We start from the raw sequence: 24,815 nt of genomic DNA, 5'->3' as shown, positions 1-24,815 counted from the left end.
AAGCTTTGACACCTTGTCACCTTTGTTGCATGGCTGTCCGATAAATTGTTTTAATAAAGGAATGAAGGGAAAACTACCCTTTGTGCAGTAACCCTGATGTTACCTGTCAAAGCATCAACACTTGGCTTTGCTCAGGTAATACCAAAAAAATATTAACCACAAATACATCTATGTAAATAGAGTATGAACAAATCCCTATTTACATAGTTTTCTATATGCCTGTTGTACTCTTACATTATCTTGAGGTGCAGCAGTAAAAGCACATGGGCTGCGGAGATGTGCCACCACATTCCCTTTTCAGGTTTATGATTTGAACGGCAACCATAAAACTTGCAAGGTGGCATCTGTTGTTCCTGTGTGCAATAATATGCAATGAGAGGTTGAAAATTGTGTCCATACAAAAGATACAGTACCAAACTCTCTGATGTAGCATCAGAGATGGGAAAAAGTGCGTTTTATCCTCTCATCCCTGTTGGGGTGTGGATGAGGACAATATACAGTACATTCACATATAAATAGACACATTCAGATCGTAGATCATAGTACAAATGTCCAAGCATTAAACTCACACTGTACACGAAGAAGGAGCTACTCTTGACAGATGTTTGTGTTTGGCAGCCACATAAGCTGATTATCTGAAATACAAAAATAGGCCTTTTAACAAAAACTTTACGAAAGCAGCATAATATGGGGGAAAAAATATGCTACTTCTGTTAAAAAAAAAAAAAAAGTTTTGTGGCCACAGATGATGCAGAATGTTGTGCTGTGTAAAGATGAATGAATGGCTGAAGGGTCCTGAGATGGGAGGGGAGGACACTACAAGCCTGGTCTGCTGGCTCTGGATGAGATGCCTCCCCGGGTGTACGACCGAGGTTGCACCAGTGGCGCTATGGCAAAAGAAGAAAATCTCAAGTTAATGAAAATACTGATCCATAGGCTTGGATCATTTCACCAGTTGGTAGAACTGACTTGAAGCCAGCCACTGAAACCGTATTCATTCATAGTTCATCTGAGGAACACGTCTTTAATCTACCGACCTGGGACAGGGGCTTGTGGGTCTGGCTCCTCTTCGTCTTTGATGGGCGAGTGACCCAAGGGGTGATGGGAAAAGGAGTCCAGGAAAGACGAGCTGCTGATGCCCATACTGACGCCGGTCACGCCGATTCCAAGAGAGTCTGGCAAGATGAACCAATAAATTGATGCATAAGTGATTGTGAAATAAAATCCAACCTACATGAAAAAGAGTTGCAGTATAAAAACATCCCTTTTTCCAGCAGTGTTCATCTTATTCATTCCTGACCTGTAGCCACAGAGGCTCTGCCTGGCCGCCCGATGTTGTCCAATAATGTGAAGGAACGACGGTAGGGAGTGTCCGACTGGAAAGAAAACCACAAACTGTCTTGACACTGAAACCACTACGAAATAAACTCACAGATCGTACAAAAAACTGAATGTAAACTATGGTAAAGTTGAGCTAAAGCCGATGAGAAAAATAACTTGACCTTTTAATATCAAGAAAACAGGCACAACATAACATTAACCTACCACTTGTAATAGTATTCCCGTGTGATTCTGTGCTTATAAAGAGCATGTTACCCTGTATGTGTGAGTGGTGTTGGGGCGAGAGAAGATGTCCAGCAGGTAGTGGCGATCCCTCGGTATTGAACTGCCAGCTTCGTCAATTATAGCACTGTGGGCGCGGCTGGACGGGCCTTTCTGACGCTGGTCAGAGAAAAAAAAATAAGAAGTTGGTCACAGGTTTGCAGCATTTATAGACATTGGGATATCTGGCAGATTTTTAAACATATTTTATCTATTTAGAAAGTATTAATTTAATCTACAGTTCAGGTGCTGTAACGAGTGTTGTTTCATTGTCCGTGTGGCTGTGTTTCAGTGTTGTTCTAAAGTACCTGGGTCGGTTTGGACTGTGGCCCTGCGTGAGATGTTTCCGGGTCTCCAGTGCTGATGGGGGGAAGGAGCGTGTTCCTGCTCAGAGGCAACAGCGGAGACGTCAGGCGGTCGCTGGCTGTGGGACTGTGGACGAAGACGCACACATTAATAATGACAATAACTATAGATGGATACTTTGTTCTATCATGTGACCCTAACATATAGGCTACTTCTCCCTAAAAAGGCTGTGGGAGTTGTGAAGATTCACAGGTGTGAGGAGCAAAGTCAAAGTTAGAATTTTACTTTTGAAAGTTTTGAACTTTACAGTGTTAGAGCTTCTCATCTAAGTCCTATCAGAGTAAATTACCACAGAGATAAGGATCCAGTAGTTGGTGAATTTTGCGGGAGAACTGACACGAAAGGAAAACTAAGTGGCACACTTTGATACACTGTCACTTTTTCTCCCGGGGTTCATGACAAGTTCATCCATGTGAAGTTGGTTTCAAACATGTCACTTCTATCATTACTCTGCTGCACAGACTCATAAGGCAGAGGGTTGAAAGGAAGTCTGCTATCAAAGTAATCTCCCTACAGAGAGTGCGCAAGGGAAGTAGAGATTAAAAGTAGAGAGTTAAAAGCAAAACATGCGTTCTGGGTGGCGTGGGGTGACAGTGTTTTCCTGTGATTCTTAAAAACTCACAGGCGTGTCCCGCGGATGACCTCGTCCATGGATACGGCGGCACTGGACTGACTGAGGCTGGGGGCCAGGGGCAGTAGGGTGCGGGGAGGAGGGTTCCTGCGCCGGGCAGACTGTGGGGGGCGGATCAAAGAGGAAGAGCTCTGCTCCAGGGCTCTGCGAGGCCGCGCTTTGCTGGAGGGGACCACGCTGGAGCCTGGTCTGTGACACGCCCGCTCCTCTGGCTCCCTGTATGGGAGAGAAGAGAGATAGTGTGGATCACAACGGTTACTGCCAACTGACTGCGTACTCTGCCAAACAAGGTGTTAAGACCAGGGATAGTAACATGGCATGAGTGTCCCTATTGTTTTTGCAAAATGTGTTTATGGCGGACAACAACTACAAGACATCCATGCCTATTTTCATTCAAATTCAAAGATGATAATTGTTATAGAAAATGTACATTTTAGAGATTTAATAACATTTGAATTTCATGTTTTAAATATCTGCTTATCCCTTCCAGGTAGGGAACAGGTTGTTCATGCCAAGAATGGACCAAGCCAAGCCCCCACATGATACTACTTATATACTACTATGTATTCATCTCCACAATTTGTTATCTTTAGTCTTCAGCTGGTTGTCACTCTGAGCGTTGACTCTGTTTTTGCTGCAACTATTCTTTTCGTCAAATATATAAAGACATCTTCGTGTCTGATAATTTTTTACTGATTCTCACCACCACAAAAACATATATTAGGAATACACACGTGTGGTGGATGTGTTGCTGTTTTTACTTGTAATGTATCATTTTGGCACATATGCTCATTGGTAAGAGTGAAAACATGTCCGTACTGGTTTCTGTCCAGCACACCCATGTTCCTCTGCTGCAGGGGGATGCTGTGGATCACAATGAGGTCGTTGAGGTTGTGTTGGGTTGCTGCTGCTCCTACAGGGACCCGTCCCGCCTAGGGGGAATGGAGTGAGACAAAGAGGAGAAAGTGATGAGAGAGAGAGAGGGAAGGGAGGGCAAAGGAAAGGGATGAAAAGAAAAATAAACAAAAAAAATAAAAATTATTGAATGAGGGGATGATACATAATATAGGAGGTAAAGCAGGTTAGATAGTTAACATAATGTATTGTATATGTATACAATGTAGAGTGTACAGTAAAGTGTTTTGTCAAATAAACAGTTATTCATCATGCAGTGATGTCAGGACTCCCAATCAGTTATGCCCCCAACCAAAAATAACATTCACAACACTTCATATGCAATTGAATAAATAGTTAGCAAAATAAAAGCATTCCAACATTCTCATTGTCTTGTTCATTTAGAAAATGATTGGAAGTTTATTAAGACGATGAACGGCGGCGAAGCTTTCATGTTGATCAACAGGCACAGGCACATTTATTCCAGAGATAGATTACATACAGCGGAGGGCCTTTTCTGCTTTTTGGATTTCCGTCTGGACTTGTGCTTTGAGCCCCTTGACTTTGTGTTCTTTAAGGGGAAGAGGGAGGCACGATCAAAGGAAGATGTTGGAAGAAGGGTAAAGAATATGGTAGGAAAGTGAGACAGAAATAAAAAGAATGAAAGGAGAGAGGAAGTGGAAAAAAGGAATATAGATAAAAGAAAGAGAAGGCGCACAGAAGAACACATTGGCAAGGTGAGGGGCGGAGAGTAAAGAGGGAAGGAAAGAAAAAAGTGACACAAGTTAATGAACATGAAGCATTGAAAGACTGAAAGAGCAACAGACAGGCGTGGGAAAAATTGTGATCCTGTGTGGACTGTGGAACAGTGAGGGATGCAAATGTGATACTGCTTAGTCTCCTCTGGGCTAAAATGATTCAGCTTTAAGGTCAACTAACTTGAGTAAGGCATGTATGCTACAACTGTATTCATCTTGCTGTAAGTCCAGGTTTGTTCTGAGCAGTAGAATCAACAACTGAAACATTTCTAGGGTGCTTCTTGGGATTTTTCTGAGCCCCTGCACCAGTGTTGGGGGGCTTCACCATTTCGTAAATGCTGCCATACTGAGAAATACAGAGGGAGTTTTGTTGAGCTCCACAAACTCTATGACTTAATCAACTTTGTGTCAACTCGTTCTGTATTTATTTAAATGAAAAGATTAGTTACTGTAGCTTTAAATATGTCAAAAAGCCTACATAGATACATTTCTTTTTAAAGCAACACAACTGATTTTGAGATTTTAGATAACCTCCTGAACTGCTGCCAGTAAAGAAAGTGAAATGAGGCTCTTAGTCTACTACCCAAGATGCACTGGGCTGCCTCTCCACTCTACAGACCACTGACCTGGAACTGCAGGCCGGCTGTGACCGGAGGAACCCTGCTCTGGCCAAGTTTGGGCAACATGGTGGGCAGCATGGAGAGCAGCATGAAGGGATTCAGGGAGTCTTGCTGCACGGGGCTCAAGTTCCCACAACTCTTCTCATCATCTGCATCAAATGACACATACAATCATGTCCAGATACTGTGCATAAGAATGGTTAATAGTTTTTAATTCAGACCTACTTGAGGTGCAGCACTCCCAGTGGCGTTGAACAAGCTCTTTCATGCAGCCCACCAGCTGCCGCCACACGTCATCAAACAGCAGGTCCAGGACGGCTTGGCGGCGACAGCGGTACGGCGAGACGGGGGGCAGGCAGTGGTGCCTCCGAATAGACTCAGAACAATCCTGCTCCCATTCATCTTCCCTGTAGAAGACAACAGGTAGCAAATGATCTCAACAAAAACAAGAACAACACATTGATGGCAGCAGAGGTTTGGATTTAGTTCCTGGCATAAGAACATAACTGTGTTAGCGTGAGGATTAAAGTGAGAAGCTCACAAGTCCCTGCTGTCATAGGCCAGGTACTCCTCCATTAGACCTTCCACTTCAATCACTCTGGGCTTGTCTTGGCCGCCGGAGACCCCAGGAGGCCCGTCAAGCTCTGCTGCCGTAGACTTGATCAGTGCCGCTCTTCTGCCATGCACATTTAACCTTTCCCACAAGACAAGGGAACACACAAAGTTAAGCTTTTCAACATCAAATCATATAAACGAGTGCTATACATTCACTCTAAATAATACATAAACCTGTAGCAGCAACTCCAGGCTTAAAAGCAGAAGGAGCATCTTGGCACACACTTTTACACAATACACATGTTCAGACTAACACACTGCTTGTCAGCCACGACTCCTCTATAATTGATGCACTAACTCCAGTCAACTGTGAAAACAGCGAACAGCCACTTGAGGCCAAATATTTCTGACCAATTTCTTTAAGTAATAAAGCAAAGTACACTCACATTTCCTTATTTCAATGGCCTGATAAGCTTGGTCCAGGGGGTTTCCAAGCAATGCAATTCTACTGATACAGAATGATTTGACCACCACAAATTCCAATCCGCCTTTGTATCTGCTTAAACTGAGGTTTCAAACCGCAACCAAAAAATGATGTTTTTTTAGACCTAGACTCAAGAAGGCCGAAATGTGTCTAACTGGTGAACTTTGACCTCATGTGTCCATCTGAAATGAAGCATTCATCCAGTACATCGCTGCAGTTAAGACTTACTCCATGCCGCCCTTATCTTTCTCCTGGGACTTTACACCGCTGTCTTTGGCTGCTGGTGGGCTGCCTGTCCCTGAAGTAGAATACCATTGGAAGCCATCATCACCGGGACACACCAGCTGAGACCCCAGGATCCTGAGCAACACACACACACACACACACACACACACACACACACACACACACACACACACACACACACACACACACACACACACACACACACACACACACACACACACACACACACACACACACACACACACACACAGAATATCAATAAATAAATTATTCAGACATAGCATTTACAAAAAATAATTTATCCCAAGTGCAATCAATATTATCATATTATCAATATTATTATATTTTTCATACAAGTGAAAGATAAGACGCAAGCCTCAGACTCTGACTACCCGTATATACAATGTTTTATGTCTGTTGAATGTTTATCTGTTTCAATGTATTGTTTCAAGTCTGGTTCGGGTGGTGAGCCAAAGACAACTTCTTTTTTTTTTTACATTACAACATTTCTATTTTCACATTTCTTTCTCCGCAATCGGCACTTTTCTCATCCAAAATCTTTCCTATGTGAAAGTTCCGGTCAGAAGGTTGGTAGGAAACTGTGGGCAACGCACCGAAGATGAGGGAAGCGCGTGGCCCACTGCTGACACTCATCGTGCAGCCCCTGGAGTATCCCCCCTCCGCTGCCTCTCCCCTCGTACAGCTCTTTGTCGATCTCCTCAAACATGTGCTGCACCTGCCGTGAAGCCGCCTTGTCGAACTCCTATGGGACAAAACAGCACTTAGTCATTCCTCTGTTCCCACACACCGGCATTATGATTGAAAGCTGCTTATTTCACAGCATGCTACAGCAACATTATGCATAATAATTTGCTCTTGCAGCCCCCTTGGGATGTGTGTATGTGTTTGTGGTCAAGCTGAGGCATTGTTCTTATGCTTTAACAAAAACACAAATAAGAGAAACGGAGAGAGGTGAGTTAGCATTAACTTAGTATAGTTAGCTTTTTTTGCTGAAGCACCTTGAGGACAACAAACTAAATAAATCATTGAGTCCTGGACATTTTTTGTAGGACAAGCTGATGCTAGAAAGCACAGCATAAAACAAACCAATACCCAGTGGAATCAGGCCTTGCATATGAAAAGCAATAGCAGACAAAGATGGCATCTACAATACAATAAAATACTGGTTGCATGTTGCTGTTTGGATTTTCCACAAGTTCATCAAAAGGTGAAGAAAGTAAGTCAAACAAAAAGGGGGGTGGGTGATTAAAATAAAAAAATTATATGAATGTGTGTGTGTGTGTGTGTGTGTGTGTGTTCGTGTGTGTGTGTGTGTGTGTTCGTTCGTTCGTTCGTGTGTGTGTGTGAGCACATGAGTATGTTTCTTGTGTGACGGACAGAGCAAAGCTGGCGTCATTAAGATAGGGTTGACTTGACTTACATCATAGCCCCAGGAGAAAACAGAGCTCCTCTCTGTGGAGAAGCCGGTGCCAGTGGAGCTGTGGATGCCCGACCAGCACTGGTTGGAGTCTACTGAGATGACAGTGGGACAGTCAGAGTGGCCTGAGGCTGCGGACGTCTCTGAGCTACATAGAAAAAGACCAAGAAGGAAGTTGTGGGCGCTTGTGTACAGTTTGACATTTCATGTGAGTGACACATGCTACATTCATGTTGTGTCCGACACATCGGAAAAACGTGTTTCTGAGTCGGAAAATGCACGTGCACGCCTGCAAAAGTCGGACCATTAACTCGGAAGCTTGGGAAAGATTTTAATGCCTGACTTGCTGACTCATCAACATGGTGTTCATCATTTTTCTCTTTGTTATCACGGAAATACTGGGAAAAGCTCTCAACGTTGAGTTTAAGCTCTCTGAGTAGTCCACACATCTTTTTCGTAGCATCATTGTTGTTTGCAGTTCAGAAACAAAATTCAGACTTACCGACTAGAGAGCACGGGAACACACTGAAGTCGGAAGAATTACTTCCCATATGAATGCAACAATAGCTTACAATGTTTGTTTGCAAACATTGAGTCTCTATGTCACCATGCTCTATAACAGCAGGTTTCTATAGGACAATCTTACTAGTAGTGGTTTCAGGCAATCACGGGCAAGGTTTCAAAGTGGAAAATGAAGGGCAAATGTCAAAGTAATTGAATATTCCAACAGCTTGCCTCATTATTTATTCTTTTAACTGCACATCTGAAGGAGGCAATCTGACATCAATTAATCCACTGCTTCAGGGTGTCTTGTTTCCCGTGGTGAGAGCGTGGAGAATCAGCCGTCCATTCAAGACGGTGTATTATTACAATACACGCAGGGGAAAAAGCATGTGCGTGTGCTAGTTGCAAGTAGTTTGATCTTTCGCCTTTTGCTGCAGCTGAACAAGCCACAGGGAGAATGAACCCGGGCTCTGTTACCTGTTGTGAGCGGAGACGGCTTCCTGGAGGTCATGGAGGTAGCGCTGAGGGGTCTGGTTGTCGTCTGCTTCCTCTGGGAGAGGGTGGTGGTCGAGGCTGCTTCGAGACAACCCGCGACTGCATGAACAGACAAGATTGAGAACATTTACTTCAGTGTCCAGGGTTTATGCAGGAAATTTCACTACCTTTTTTAAGACCATAATGAATACAATTTAAGAATAGTCTTGTGTCCATACTGGCAAAAAAAACAAAGAAAAAAAAACTGTAAGCATATAAAAAAAATCTACTCCCTGAATTCCTTGCAAAGCAATATTCACATTCAACATGATTTATTTGTTTCAATGTCATTTTTGTAGTTTTGTTTACAGCTTGATCAGTAGACGTTTTCTCTCAAAACGCATTTAGAAGCGAGACTGCATTTAAAGCAGTTTCATTAAAGTCAAGACATGTTCATAATCCAAAAATGTGTGAAGATATGTCAACATCGACTTCAAGACAATGTAAGGCTTTAAACTCAGATTATTGGACTTTAGACTTCATAGAATTACAAGCCGCATAAACAATGTACTCAAAACATTTTTTATTTTTTATTATAAATGGCCACACTGGTGGTTTTACATCACAATTTGAATTAAAGTAAAATCAGGAAAACAAGGAAGTGTTGCTCCTCCAAATAAAAGGCTGTCTTGCTAGCTTACACATTTGAAATCCTGGACCTCATTATTTATTTGATGAACTTAATCCCCACAAACACACATCCACATATGTCTAGTTTTGTGTTGCATTGCACATTTTTATCCAGATCACTCCTGCACAGCTCGTGTGTTTTAAATAGACAATTCCACATATTTCTCACATATTTTAGTTTATTGTAAGTTTTCTATTTTTATCATTTGCGATGCCTTTTACTTGTGTTCTCTTTGTTGATGTACAATTGTATGTCTGTTATGTGCACCATCTGACGACAGACTTGTACTTGTACATGCATGTGTCAACCTGACAATAAAACCACTGATTCTTATTCTGATATTATGTCTGTCCAGTTTTAGATGTGCCAGATGGACTGTCTGGATCAATAGAGATATTATTTTACAGTCGATAGTGGTGAACAGTTGCAGTGTTGAATAACAGTATCCAGCCTCTGACAGCTGACGTAAACCTTATTGACAGAACTCAGCTGCACCATTAACACATTCAGCACGGACCCTTCGTGTCCATGGTACTCACATCTCAAGTTTGTGCGATACAGGTCTCCTGCTGTACCGTGAAATCATTCTCCTTCGTGTCCGTTTAAAGGCTTAAGCCCTCGTCTTTCATTATTGCCTCCGCGCGTTAACTAGCTTACGTTACGTGGATGTAAAAATAAACAAACAAGGCACGCACATCATTGTATAATCCCTCAAAAAGACATTTCCGGTTATCTTAACCTTGCTGCATCAAATACGCATCTTTTGTAGCCCACAAGTCGCCTGTAAATGAGGTTTACATCTTAAAAATACATGAGTGCATAGCGTTAGTAGGGTCAGTGCTAATATTAGCATTACCGACAACAATAACGCGGCTGTCATGGATACGCAGCTTCGTATCGTATCCCCGCGGACTCACGGGAAATGGATTTCTGGCTAACGCAAAATTGCCGTTTAGCTACTGGCTGTTTCACTACAACTCCCAAAATGCATTGAGAGGAAAGGATTCCGTTCTTGAAATGTATCCGGTCGTCGGTAGTAGATTGTGGTCACACCACTATCTTTGGGTCAGACGCAAAATATGCATTATGTAATAAATACTTTTTTTCTACATTCAATTCAAGGCAGAGCTATGTTTTATTTTCGTTTATTATTTGCTTTATTTTAATCTATAGGAAAAAATTAAAATGTATTAAATGAATACGTAGGTACCTTGTCGTTCAATTATCGGAGTTAGTCGGGTACAATTCACTGTAGGACCTAAACAGAGACGGCGTGACGGAAACGTAAGGAGACATACGAAGAAATAAGAAGTATTTCAATGGTTTAATTGTATTGAATTGTCTCCGGATTACATTTAATTAACGTCTCACATTTAATAACAAGGTAAGTTGGACTGACACTTTCAAGAGATTGCCCTTAATAACAGTACTAAGCCCTTGTGCTTCACTCATGACTGTTTGAATCTGTCGGCACTACATAGGCAGATTATAATGCAGACCGTACATTTAAATTATGAATATGTATGTAACATCACTTTGCTCTGCTGTCTTATTAAATCAGTTATTTAAAGAAACTACAACAATGGACGCCCTGCAGAGGAAAGTACTGCAGGAGGACATGGTTCAGTACAAACTCTTCTTGATCCAGTCGGACGATTTAACCTCACAGCAGCTCGAGGAGCGTCTCACACATTTACTGCGTGAGATCTTGGCGAAGGTTGCTCCACACCTGATACAAAACATCTGGCAGCATCAGCCATTCAATCTCAAGTATCAGCCTGAGAAAGGTAATAGTCCTGTCAACACCTCAGATATGAATTGGTTAAAATAGCTGGATTTATGTTCATTTATATTATATATTGACAGGAGAAGTCCCTGCTCACATCGGAGGCAGCACTCAGTTTGGGGACAATGTGGAGGACGAGTGGTTTATTGTTTACCTCCTCCAGCAGATCACAGAGGGTTTCCCAGAGCTGGCAGCAAGGTCAGACACAATGTTATTTTATTATATGTTATAATAATAAAATAAAATAAATAGTATTTAATTGAAGTGAATAAACATGTACAAGTTTCCGCTTCTCTGTTTTTAACTTCTGTTCATTTCTTTTATGTGAAGAGTTGAGGACAATGACGGGGAGTTTCTTCTGATTGAAGCAGCAGATTATATTCCCAAATGGCTGAATCCAGACAACAGTGAAAACAGGGTGAGAGATGGAAGATATAATATTGTTTTGCCATCTCTGTAGCAGTCGTTGTTTATTTGTCCGTTTTAAAGGGCCTTACAAATGTGTTTGCACGTCTCATCCCTTTAAATACAAACCATACAGTATGTATTAATAATAAGCGGAGTAAAGGTGAATGGCACTATCATAACATCATTGTAAAAGAGAGGTCAGGAGAATGACTTGTTTGGGTTTGAATACTTTTGCAGTTGTGTTTAGACTAGCAGATAATGACTTTGAAAAGGCCTCGATGGCATGAAAGGAGACATCGCAGATATCAAAGGAAACATCCAAAAAATGGCTACAGTGGATGGAGAGGATATCGATGTGTAATTAAATTCAGCGGGAAAATGGAAAGCATGTCAGTTGTGCAAGGTCAATGGATAAGGAGAATGAAAATTTGACTGTGTATTGGACTGCAGCTTAACAGACAAAAAGAAAAAAAAAAAAAAATGCAAATTTGTGTTTTCTTCCTTTTTGTTTTCTTCCTTTTCATTTTCATTTTTCATTTTTTATTTTCATTTTTTTTTTTTTTTTTTTCTTTAAAACATTTTTTTTTATTTATTTTTTTTTCTGTGATCAGTAAATGTGTATCTGATTCTGAATCTGATGAAATTGGGGGCGGGACTCGATAAGCCTTAGGCTTCTTCCGTCACCCTTCGGACAACACAAATTAAGATGTATGATGTGAAAGAGATAATTGTGTATTGTGTGGAATTGTCCGAAAGAATAATAATAAATAATAAATAAATAAATAAATAAATAAAAGTATTCTCCACTAAGTAAGGTATTATTGCGCCACTCACTCTCTTTCGCAGGTCTTCCTCTACAGGGGAGAGTTGCATATTCTGCCCATTCCCTCCAAGTCCAGTACAGTGGGGTTCTCTAAAGACGTGGTACCAAGTGTAGCTCAAGCTCTAGCACTGCTCTCCACCCACCCAGAAGCCTGCCACGCGAGCCCCAAGATTCGTTCAGCCATCAGGAAGCGACTAGCGGGGTGAGTTGAAGTGTTTGTGTGTTTTATCTAATACAAAAAATGTTGAAAATTCAAGGCCAATTGAAAATTCCTCTCTACAAACCTAATAAAACACTTGCAGAAGCATAAAGGCCAGGACACACCGGTCCGACTACCCAAAAATGGAGTCTGCCTTTCTGGCAGCTCCAGTCTGCCCGTCGCGGTCAAAAAAGTGCCAAGAACACACCGAGCCGACTACTGACTTTCTGTATGCTCTGCGCTTGCACGGGACGTAATGTCTCCATAACAGCAGGCGGCGCTAATCTGTATTGTGGCCCAAAAAAATACGGAATCCGGAAATGATGGGACAGATCTCTAGAGCATAAACATAGATAGAAATACGTATTTATATTTATGGACCATAAAGAGCACAATTTTTAGCATGTGAGTACTCGCTGAACGAAACAAACAAACACATTAAAACAATGGCTAACTGTTGTTAGCTTTTTGTGCTACCCGCCTCACTTCCGGGCTTCAATGATTCGCTAGCCCTCCACCAATCAAATTGCTCCAACTGAAAGACTGTCCGTCAAAAGAAGCCCGACGACATATACGACGGCCGACGTCACGGCACACACCAGACAGATTCGTGTCCCCGCCCCTTCCAGACTCTCCGACGGCGATTATCGGGCCGGTGTGTCCTGGCCTCAAGAGTGGCTTGTTAACAGCCTTGTTGTATGTAGTTGGATAAAAAAAGAATTATATCAGCAGATACTGTAAAGAATATCAAAAAACAAACAAAAACTTAAACGTTTTCATCTCTACTTTCCACACAGGTACCCAGAGAAGAGTAAAGTCAGCCTGCACCGCGCCCACTGCTTCATACCTACAGGGGTTGCCATGGTGTTGGCACAGCGGCCTGACCTTGTGGCCCCTGCTGTTTCGGCGTTCTACCTGAGGGATCCGGTAGATCTGCAGGCGTGTCGGAGCTTCAAGACCTTTCCTCCCAACACAAGGGTCCTCACCTCGGTAAGCGCCGCTGAAAGAATCATGATTGTGGCGGCCAATGGCAGGCCATGGGAAAAGGTTGACCTATTTTAAAGGAAATATATTCTCATTTCACAGTGCTTCTATGTTGTGTTGTGAACACGTGTAGGTCACACACAATACTCATCTCAACCGCTGATTGATTGATGAGTATTTTGCAGCTTTTGTGAGATGTTTTCAAAATCTTTATGCAGAAAACAATGAGCTATGTTCTTGTACATATGTTTTATATTTGCAGGTGACTTTTACGCGTTGCCTGTACGCTCAGTTGCAGCAACAGCAGTTCACCCCCGACCGGAGGAGCGGCTTCACTCTGCCCGCTCACTCTGATCCACAGTACAAAGCCCATGAGCTTGGCATGAAACTGGTGAGACATCATTTTAATTCTAATATTTCTTATTTTTTTTTGTTATTGTGCTCTCTTGTTATGCATTTGGTAGGATAGCTTGTAATGCAGGGTTTTTTTACCAATGTATGTCTCTGTGTATGTGTCCCTCCCCAGGCCCATGGCTTTGAAATCCTGTGCTCCAAGTGCAGGCTGCCGTCATCAGAGCCCGACGCCCCTGTCAGCTGTAACCCTCAGTGGAAAGGCTTCATGGAAAGTCTGAAGAGAAACGACTACTTCCGGGTAAGTCCCACTTCTTAAATGTTGAGGTGGAATGGATGGGTAGCAAAACTTAGAATATTAGGCTAACCCATTGATGACGGCTGCTGCGCGATGCCACATTGTATCTCCTGCCTGATGCTGCGTAGCGCAGCATTGTTACTTAATCTAATTTTCATGGCATGCGCAGCATAGAATGCACTGTCATTGGTTCAAATACACATGAGGTGGGTTTTGTTGATTTTTTTAAGACCACGTGACCACCAAAAAGTTGTGTGGTTTGCCGAAAATCACGTCAATAAAAATAAATAAATAATAATAATAATAATAATAAAAATATACCAGCTGTGTCGGCGATAGTGTATTACAGAACAGTTAGTGGCGTTTGGTGCGCAGAATGAAGGTCTACTATAGGCTACTGACGAAAATCACACAACACATTTATAAACAATATTTAATAATTTAGGCTATATTTTGCTGCTCCAACTCAAATTCAGCCCAGCCAGGCGATAGTTAAGTTTCAGTTTCGTTTTCATCTCCGTGGTATACAGCCGTTTGGACCAGTTGATCGGCTCCCGACAGCCGGAGTCAGTCTGCGTTCCAGTTGTACTGGGAAGTTGGATTTATGGTGCCATTGATAACTGAGCTAAATTATAGAATAAAGCTATCTCCTCCTTCCTATATCTGTCTATCTTTATCCCTCCACTACACACTCAGTCACTACTATCCATGCTAAAAAGAAGTAGGATTATAACCTCATTTAGCACATTATTTTTAAATATTTTATATTATTTATTATTTTTTTTTCTCCCCCATCTAATTTTGACGATTTTTTGAAAAATGTGTTGGTTTGTAAGCGCTAAGGGAGCATGTTTAAATAAACCTGTGAACCTTAGCTTTTTAAATGTATTTTATTTCATGTTTCTATGTGCTACACAGGCTTAGATATTAAGGTTTTGGTAGACTTGACAATTCGTACTATTTTTTCAGAAAACCCTCAGGCATTAAGGACATGCATCCTAGATTGCCATAGTCATCAATGGGTTAAACATAAAAGCACAAACTGTGTCAAAAAAACTAAGTGTTTCTCTACTGTATCAAGTACATTTTCATTCATATATTTCTCCTTGACAAATCCAGGGAGAACTGGAAGGATCAGCCCGATACAGAGAACTAACCAGATCTGCAGAAAGCTTTTTCAAACAGTCTGTGGCCTCAGAGTCGAGGTGAGGACTGTGATTTGTTTTTGCTTTTGTGCATGTAACTAACGTTGTGTACGTATAAGTGTGTCTGACTAAATGGATCCTTTGCTTACTTTGTCTCAGTGCTTCGTCCCCGGGCGAGGAGGTTCTCCAGCTGCTGCAAAGCTGCAATTCATTCAACTTGGAGGAGCTGAAGAAACAAGAGTCACAGCTCCCCCTAAAGGACAGTGAGTGAAAATCTAAATATTTTTCAGCAATGACATCAGGCATCGTCAGGCTTGAACAGCATTTGAGAAAAGAGTTTGACTATTCCTTTAAGACAGATTTTAACAACAAAACATTTCTCAGTTGCATTTTGGTGACCCGGTCTTGACAGCATGAATAAAAAAAATGTCCACTCGTATGTAATTTCTGACGAAAAATTATGAGAAATGTCAGCCTGTATGACTCTGCTAGTAAATAAATGTTGCCTTTACCACCTCTGCCACCTGGGATTTTCTGCATACCACCAATTCCATTTTAAGTTTCTTTCCTTTTTATTTTCATCCTCGATCTTCCTACTTTTTCTCCCTTTTCACAGTTTCCCAGATAATATCTTCTCTTTGTGTCTATCGTCTAGGCGACAGCTGGCTGGACATCACGGCTCAGGATTTGGAGCGTATGTTGCAGGACAGGGGTCAGGAGACAGCCCATGTCGGGGGCCAAAGCTCTGGTTCCACTAAACAGACGCAGTGTGACAGCGGTGCAAAGGAGATGGAAGAAGACAAGGAGGAGGAAGAGGAAGCCGGTTACAGCCTGGTAGCAGTCAGTCATGGGATGAAGAGCTTCCTCAACGCCATGTCGTCACACGAGGGCGCTGAACTGCCATGGTGAGACAGATGATGGATATTTTTAATTATATTGAGATAAGATTGTGGAAGACACATTTGGGTCCATGAATAAAATGATTTGGGATTATTTGTGTTTTAATTTTCCATATTATACTGAAAGGTATAAAACACACCTGCACAGGTGTTGGAGCACAATAAATCTAACCAGGGTAAACATTCTGATTTGCAGTTGGATGTAACCCATGCATTGTCACTCAAGCCTGTCTAGCATATTTATTTAGATGTGCATTGTCATAGTTCAGGTCTATTTATTTTCTTTGTATTCCAGGAGCAGTTCAGCTCAGCCTTTCAGTTTTGATCCTGACTCCATGGCCACTGCGCTGGACCGACTGCTAGGTGTGTACATGTTGAAAAGATATGGAAAAGTAAAAACAGGATCTCGCCACCATCTCATCTGATGTTTATTTTTTTTCTATAGGAAGCAAAGAACAAGAGCTGGACTCAGATGATCTAGATGATGATGATGATGATGATGAAGAGGAAGAGGATGATGAAGAAAGAAAAGCAGAAGGGCCGCCTAGTCATGCAGAGATGAACGGAACGGAGACTTTGGACGGTCTCAGACGATACATGGACCAAATGGATCAGGAGCTTATGGGCACTAATATAGGACAAAGCTTCAATGCGGCGGTACGCTACTATTGCGATAACATAATGCACACGTATCATCCTTAATGCTCTCATGAAACTATTTTAGTCTGACTATATTTGTTCCTTTTTCTGCAGAATTACAACCAGGCAGGCTTGGACTCCAATGGCTCCCCTCGTCCCTCCAATGCGGGCAGCCTACCAGAGGAGAGGGAGGAGGAGATCCAGCCCCTTGACGTGGACCTAAACCTGGTCACCAACCTGCTGGAGTCCCTGAGCTGCCAGGCCGGACTGGCCGGACCCGCTTCTAACCTGCTGCAGAGTCTAGGCCTACACCTACCACCCAACTCCGATCCCTCATAAAGGACATTAACAAGTACGCTCGGATATTGAATGAGGCCGGATTTGGCAGCACACACAGCAAATGGCAGCATCTCCCTCAGTGCAGAATACCTTCATAATACTGACAATACTAGTGTTGGCAAAGCAGTCATCAGTGTTGGAAAAGTACATACTGTAAAAACATATGGTGGTGTTTACGTTTAGTGTTTCTCACTATAAACCAGTATGTATATTGTAAACATGCTTTCTTCAGGAGTGGGGAGAAAAAAACACCCCAAAAAACCCACATGCATATAATAAACTTAAGATAAGATTTAGCTCTTCAACAATAATGTATGAAAGGGACATGTTTGTGGCAGTGTACAAATAAGATAACATTCAAGTTTGTTGCAGTGCAAATGCAGATGTGTGATTTTTTTTTTATCTTCCTTAATCCTACAAACCATGGCTCTGACAGTCTGGTCCCATGATCCAATAATACTGTAAAGAATAATGTGGAGAATTACTATCAGAGCTGTAAAGGCCATGGCAGGATGAAACAGGACTCTACTGCAGAATACAGGAAAAAGCTGCCTTGCTCATTTGACTGAAATCACGACGCAAGATTCAACCGGACGTTATGACTCGTATTCATTTAATACATGGTGTTTTTCTAGATGATGGAATTTGACAGCACTTACATTTGGTTGTTTGAAACAGAATAAATATTTTTGGAAATAAACTCATTAGTTCAGTGTGATTTCAGTTCATCATTAGTGTTCAAGTAGTTCAACATCATTATATTAACTTGTTTAAGCATGTGGGATAATAAAAATAGGCAGCTTTTTTATTGTTAAATGTAATACATACACATACTGCGTACATACAGTACATACACACAGGAAGCTAATTCAATCATAGTAGAATACTGTTAAATTAATACATCATTTAGCTTCTTATAATTACCAAAGTATACTCCCAAAAAATGGTGTCAGCACCACTTAACTCTTCGATCCTCTCCCTTCTCATATGACAAACATCAGCAGTCCCATTCACTCAAGGGCGAATTCTACATAATGTATTCAGATGATCTGAGCTTCAATATTTTTGACTTTAAGTTAAAGTAGCATTATAGTTTTGAAAAACTCAAAACAGGAAAACTTCCTGCATTCAATAGCTTATATGGTACAGTATTTGCATCAAAACATACTTGAAAGCACGAAAAATAAACACTCATTATGCGGAATGATGCATTTGTGTGTAAACCACACTATAATATGACTTTAATATACTGCTCCGTAGCTGACAAATTTACCCCCAGGAATAAATAAAAAAATTCTAAAACAATAACACATCATAATTTATTATATTTTGTGTTATTATAAGTTATCAAATAAATTAAGTTAGTATACAATGTGAAATAGTTTTCTCTTCATTGCAGTGGAGAAGAATTACAAAGTTAAAAGAAAATGAAAATACTTGCATAAAGTACAAGTTACTCTTATTAAGTGTACTTTTTGGCCTTCCACCACAGCTCGTCATTATCCCCTCTCATCCGTCAAACATGTCGGAATCATTCAGGGACAACGTCCGTACAACGTCGTTTGAAAATACATCCAGTGGAACATTGGAGTTTGAATCGGAATAATATAACACTATAGTCTAACACTAGGTTTCTTTAATGCTGTGTGAATGCTGTTGGTTGATACGGTACAAAGCAGTCCATAACTTCTCTTAGAGCTGCAAAAAGGGCTGCACCACCTGCCTTGCTGAGTGTAGCAGCGCAGCGGCAACAGGTGACACGCTCAGAGCCGACACACAGACCAGGAGGTTCATTCCCATCCCCAGCAGCAGAATGGCCAGTAGGTATCCATGGAAGAGCAGGCTGTGCCAGCTGCCGTGACTCCACACCTGCCAGGGGCTGTCTGGGTGCAGCAGCCACAGGAGGCCCAGCACCCAGCACTGGATGAGCAGCTGGGTGTAGTACATGTCAAACATGGAGGCTTTAGTATCAGGGGCTTGGCGGCTCTCAGCCTCGTACACTTTGGCCAGCCATGTCAGAGAAAGAGCGTGGAAGATTAAAGCCAGGGGTGCATAGACGTACTCCAGAGGATAGACGTACTCCAGAGGCTCAACACCTGCCAGGAGGCTCCGGGAGGCTACAGAGGGAGGGAGAGAGATGTGATTTTTGGCTAATTTGCTTCCCTTATGTTAGTTTAGTTAGTTAGTTTTATTTATTCGTCACATACACAATTGCACAGGGCAATGTGTAGTGAAATTCTTATGTAACAGCCCGGCTGTAATTCAACTATATAGTGCAAGATTATAATAATGAATGGGTGTGTTATGTGTATTCTTTCATACTAGTTCAATTACAAGATCCAACATTTATATTAAGGTGTTTATTTGATTAAACTTTGTTTCTTGCCATCTGTTCATTTCTCCTATACAACCATCTGTTACGGCTATTATTACAAAAAAAAATGTTTTTCTAAACAGAAAATCTCTTCTAAATCATAATTGACATCAACTAAAAGTTCCAAAATATATTTTTTTAAAGACAGAAAAGGCATTTTTTAGACTCGTATAGTATTTTTTGATTTATAAAAAAAAAAGCTGCAACCAAAATCTGCTATGTAAAATCTTTGGACTATAATTTGCAAAAAAAATATAATAATAATAATAATAATAATATTAATAATAATAATATATATATATATATATATATATATATATATATATATATTTTTTACCTGTGATGACAAATGACGTCCCGCTCAGAATGGAAATCAGAACAGAGATGTGTACGGACAGGGATGGGGATGCCAGTCTCATGCAGAAACTAAGGCCCATGGTTACCATGGGCAGCAGAGGCAGGGTGAGGGAGTAGAGGCCGGAGTACGAGCTGCTAGCTTTGGCCCACATGGTCAGCACACCATGGATGCTAGTACAGATAGCAGGCACCAGCAGCCTCTCGCCCAGGGACCTGGAGTAACGCTTCAGAGGCACCAAGCCCAGGAAGTGGAGGAGATTCAGGACTAAGAGCGAGACCAGAACCTGTGGAAAGATAATGTCAATAAAAACAGTTGGAGTATATACTGTATAGTGTACAACAAAGCACTAAAGACTCAAACAGGAAGAGTTGCTGATCTCTCTATCCATTATTTGTGTAATTTATCAATCAAATATTCCAAAACAAATTAGCAGGTTCCAGCTTCTCTTTTTACTGTAAATTAAAATCCTTGGAAATCCTGCTCTATTGCCCATATTGATTAATCATTAAGTATTCTGTTTACTCTTCATCAATCAAATCACTGGAGCTAACTTGCTGCTTCGACCCTCTCTCTCACTAGGAATGCCATCATGTCCAATTGTTTTCATGCATAATGTAGGCTATCTTTCATGACCAAAAATAAACAGAACTGGTGGACAAAGATTTGTGGATATGAAGAAGAAAAGAGAAATACAACTCCTGTGACTCACTGACATTGCTACAGGCAATATGCCACATGGACCCATGCCCCTTTAGTCACAGAGCTAATGTCAATTAGATTGTACAGCCTCTCTCTGTGTATCTACTTCACTGGTTGTAAATCGCAGGTGTTTATAGTATATTGTTAACCAAGCCACGGCAAGGCAACTTTATTTGTATAGCACATTTTGTACACAAAGGCAACTCAAAGTGCATCACATATTTACAATAAATCATATCAATCAAACAACAAAGTACACAGTTGAATAGAAAACGATATAAAAAGCTAATGGTGTAGCAGCATTCTGTTATTATGCAACTCAGACCTGGAATAGCCTTCCAGATGATATTAGACAAGCCCAGACTGTGACTGCTTTTAGGTCAAAGCTAAAAAACATTTCTATTTTATATTGCTTATTCAACCCTGTAACTTATGTTTTGTTATAACTCTTGGAATAACCATAAGGCCAACCCCAGATGATCTCAGCGTTCTACACAGGTTATATGGCACAATAATGTCAGATATGTATTTAGTCCCAGAGCCACAAAGTGATTTGTAAACAAGCAATGAAATATTTTAATTGATTCTCTGGGTGATGATTTAGAACTTGTGTAATGTGCTCATATATCTTTTAGTTCTGGTGAGGACCCTGGCAGCGGTGTTCCGAAATATTCAGAGTTGCCTAAAACCCCATAATGCAATATAAAAATAAAGCCAGTAATCATGAACTGTGCATGTTTAATTAATCTAACCTACACCCACAATGAATGTATGCCAAAAGTAAAGGTTAATCTGTACACGTACATGAATGTCCTTCACAAAGCTAAATCAGTCTAGTTTCAACCTTTGGAAGTAAGTCACTTGCCAATCCTTTTGGCTGGCCATTTGGTTAAACATCTATCACACCGCAAGTGTTTATCAACACTGAAACCCCCTCCTGTCCCCACCACCACCACTACTAACACTACCTCATGCCATGTCCTTCAAACTAGCACACACACACACACACACACACACACACACACACACACACACACACACACACAAACACACACACACACACACACACACACACACAAACACGCACAAACGCAGGTCAGATAGAGCAACAGTTACAACTGCCGGCAGCCAACACTTCATTGCATAGGTATGAAGTTAACTGCACCAATGACCTTTTACAACAAACCTTTTTTGAAAAAACCTTTATTGTGTTACACTGTCACAGTCATATGATAAGTGTAAGCTATGTGTGTCTATTTCATTATAACACTGGAATCAACATTAAAGCCACTACGAGTAACATGGCACGTTGGCGTCCCCTTTGGACAAAAGCGGTAGTATTTTTACAACGCCTGCTGTCGCAAAGCTGTTTTCTAGCTCGTGCCAGGCGTGCGAGTGTGAACTGAGAAGGGCGCAATATAGTGCATGTCCGTGTGTTGAAAGTGTGAGGACTCTTTCCGGCTCTGTGAGAGTGGTTTTGACACTGCATGAACTAATGCCAGTCAGTGCTAAACACACCTGATTGCAATGAGTTGATGCAGCAGCGTCACCTAACTACTCTCTATCACGGAGCTGAAATATTACGTGTCCTCACAGAAAGCGAATGAACGAGAGACGGCAGTTAGTATGGATCACGATGAGGTAATGTGTTTGTGTTGTTGATGTAAATAATGACTATTTCAGATAATGGTTATCTGATGATGGTGAAGCAAAGCAAACTTTGTGTTAGTACCAACCGCTCATTCATTTAGGAGTAAACACTGCAGTCTAGTTTTGCTCTCGTGAAATTGTATACACGTTGCTTGGCAACGCCCTTGTCCTGCCCGTAGCCTATATCACTCTCCCTTTTAGCTTTTCTTCATTGCATTCTCTTTTTTTCTTTTATGGTTCAGCCCCGTTCAGTCATTATGACGACAAATAACTGTCTCAAACAAGGCTCCCGCTCCCCTTCCCTCACCTGAAGAGATAGGCTTCTCAAATCGCGTTGCAGCGCCACACTGAAATCTGCGACCAATACGGATATGTGACCATAGAGCCTGCACGAGCGAACCGAAAATCGGACTGGGTGTGCGACCAGACCAAAAGCAGTAATAAAAACTATATAAAAACGTCTTTCTTTGCACTGATTGTCTCGTTTGCTGTTAAAGGTAATTTATGATTATCCGAGGAAACATGAGGCTGTTTAAAAGAGATTTAAATGTTACTCGTAGCCGCTTTAAGTTGTGATGTTTTCCTATGTGTTTGCAGAGATGGGTGTATGTAATTGCAGCACAACAGCAGCATAAGCAAATACCCTGTGGTCAGGAATACTCTGTGTAGACTGATCAGCAGGTAAGCAATAGCGTGCAGCATTGTGACTCTTCCATGTTTATTAAAATGAGCAGGTGCCAGCGGCAAACAATGCCTTGATTCAATCCAATTAAAATGTGAAATCCCCCCTGGAAACAGTGCCAGGCAGCAGGAAAACCAACCTGGCCAAAGTAGAGGGACACTGCATAGGGGTAGTGGTACTGTGGGATGAAGACGCCGGCCACAAAGTTCCGGAGTCTGTCAGCCAGGCCGTATATCACCACTGCCCCCAGGAAGAGGAGGGGAACCAGGGGCTTGAATACATGCTTAGAAGAAAGACTCTTGGTCGCTGAGGCCCAACATGTCCTCCTCCACCTCCCTGAACTGCACACAGGAACAGACATGGAAAAAACAAGGACATGTACAGTATTTAGAGCTGTGAATGTAGTTTGGTGAAAACCGTTTTTTTGGATTCAATAACGAAAAAAAAAATTAATTGCTTGTCCCTTTAGGTGCAACACATTTGCAGAGATACAGTTGTATGATGCTAAACGGTTAGAGATTATTTCCCTGTTTGGCTGACAGATAACCTCCTTAAAATAGCACTGAGTAATGACATATTTACATAGGTTACTTGCTGTAATAAACCTAACACCGTAATGCTGAGCAGGCCTATGAAGCTTGGTCATATAAATAAACTTCTCTTTCTCATTTGCCCTGGTTCCCAGATGAACAGACATAATGTATAATTTATACAAGCCAGTAGAATTACCTAAAATACATGCTGACATTCTGTGCAAAGATATGCTGCTGCTGCTGCTGGGAGCGCAGGAATCTGTCTGCGAGAGTCATTGTGGGGACAAGAGAATTCAAATGACTGTAAACCGGAGTTGGAACAATCTATATGTCCTTCAAGAAACAATCGTAAAAGAAATACCTGGTTCAATCATTAGCTTTCAACATGCTCTTAACATGCGCACTCCTTATTCCTGTGCTACGTTCTAATGATATTAGTAGGCCTTAGGGGATTTCTGAAGATATTTTAACATAAATGTTAGCATAAATTATATTCAGGACTCAGTTTGCACTCCCTACCTTATTGTTTACTTGTTCTTAAGATATGATCAGATAAAACGGTGTTGTTAATTCAAACAAAAATGTGTCTTGCATCAACATGTGCTCGGCCACTCATCAAATACAGTAGGCTACATAAGAGAACATCTGACGTAAACTGGGCAGCTCTTGTTCTAATTTTACTCAATGTTGAATGTCAGTGCCACTGTAGTTTATTATATACTATACAGTGGTTTTCAAACTGTGGGGCGGGTTATGGCAGGGGGGGTGCGGATGAATATGTGAAAAAAAAAAAAAGTTTTGGTTTTTTATATTAAAATCACAGCATAGCTGGACAAGACTTCTTCTGCTTTGTTCCTCTCACTGCATTTAAATGCATTCATTATATTACAGAGAAATAGGTCTCGTTAAAGAAAAAGAGCACCAAGCCCAACCCAGAGGACCCTGCATAATTTTTTTTTTAATTAATATTTTTGTGGAAAATCCATGTGTCTTACTTCAATAGCTTCTAATTCATCAGACCCAGTGTCTCCAAATTATTTGTTCACACAAAATTCATCATATTTAGCACCAGATTCATGCATTTCACTTTAAAAAGGTGAAAAAAAATCTCCCGGGGGGAGTATACAAGTATACAAAATTACACTGTATATTGGAAATAAGTAATGCATGTTGTGGTGCTGTATTTTAAAATCTTTATATTTTTTATGTATTTCTTTTGTTTTATTGGTGGATGTGTCTGTTTTTGCCAATCTGCAAGCCACATATCCCATAGATGCTGAACTGAACCTAGATCAATGTGAGTCAGGAATTTAGGATAGTCATGATTAGAATCAAATCAATATGCCTATACAAAATGTAGGCGACATGATAAACCGTCTAATACA

At 41.2% G+C, this 24,815-nt stretch overlaps 2 protein-coding genes across 2 annotated transcripts; one reads left to right on the top strand and one right to left on the bottom strand.

The window, feature by feature from the left end:
• Positions 1-23: 23 nt before the first annotated feature.
• On the bottom strand, positions 24-9,966 carry fam149b1 (family with sequence similarity 149 member B1). The gene is made up of 15 exons (XM_080036420.1): positions 9,803-9,966; positions 8,576-8,692; positions 7,598-7,742; positions 6,771-6,919; positions 6,139-6,270; positions 5,413-5,565; positions 5,097-5,278; positions 4,878-5,020; positions 3,419-3,531; positions 2,591-2,815; positions 1,911-2,034; positions 1,597-1,722; positions 1,301-1,376; positions 1,038-1,175; positions 24-887 (listed from the first exon to the last, which is right to left on the bottom strand). The coding sequence occupies exons 1-15, from the start codon at positions 9,847-9,849 to the stop codon at positions 817-819; spliced, it is 1,941 nt and encodes a 646-aa protein (XP_079892546.1). The 5' UTR covers positions 9,850-9,966; the 3' UTR covers positions 24-816.
• A 554-nt stretch (positions 9,967-10,520) lies between these two features.
• Positions 10,521-17,807, top strand: ecd (ecdysoneless homolog). Its single transcript, XM_080036376.1, has 14 exons — positions 10,521-10,647; positions 10,825-11,050; positions 11,130-11,247; positions 11,380-11,467; positions 12,304-12,482; positions 13,277-13,469; positions 13,726-13,854; positions 13,990-14,115; positions 15,232-15,317; positions 15,417-15,520; positions 15,913-16,162; positions 16,452-16,519; positions 16,602-16,813; positions 16,910-17,807. The coding sequence occupies exons 2-14, from the start codon at positions 10,846-10,848 to the stop codon at positions 17,132-17,134; spliced, it is 1,983 nt and encodes a 660-aa protein (XP_079892502.1). The 5' UTR covers positions 10,521-10,647; positions 10,825-10,845; the 3' UTR covers positions 17,135-17,807.
• Positions 17,808-24,815: the final 7,008 nt, after the last annotated feature.

Source organism: Ammodytes marinus (assembly GCF_949987685.1).
Source record: "Ammodytes marinus genome assembly, chromosome: 11".
Taxonomy (NCBI): Eukaryota; Metazoa; Chordata; class Actinopteri; order Uranoscopiformes; family Ammodytidae; genus Ammodytes; species Ammodytes marinus.
The sequence above is the reverse complement of the archived record's forward strand: the minus strand, read 5'-3'. Positions and strand labels throughout refer to the sequence as shown.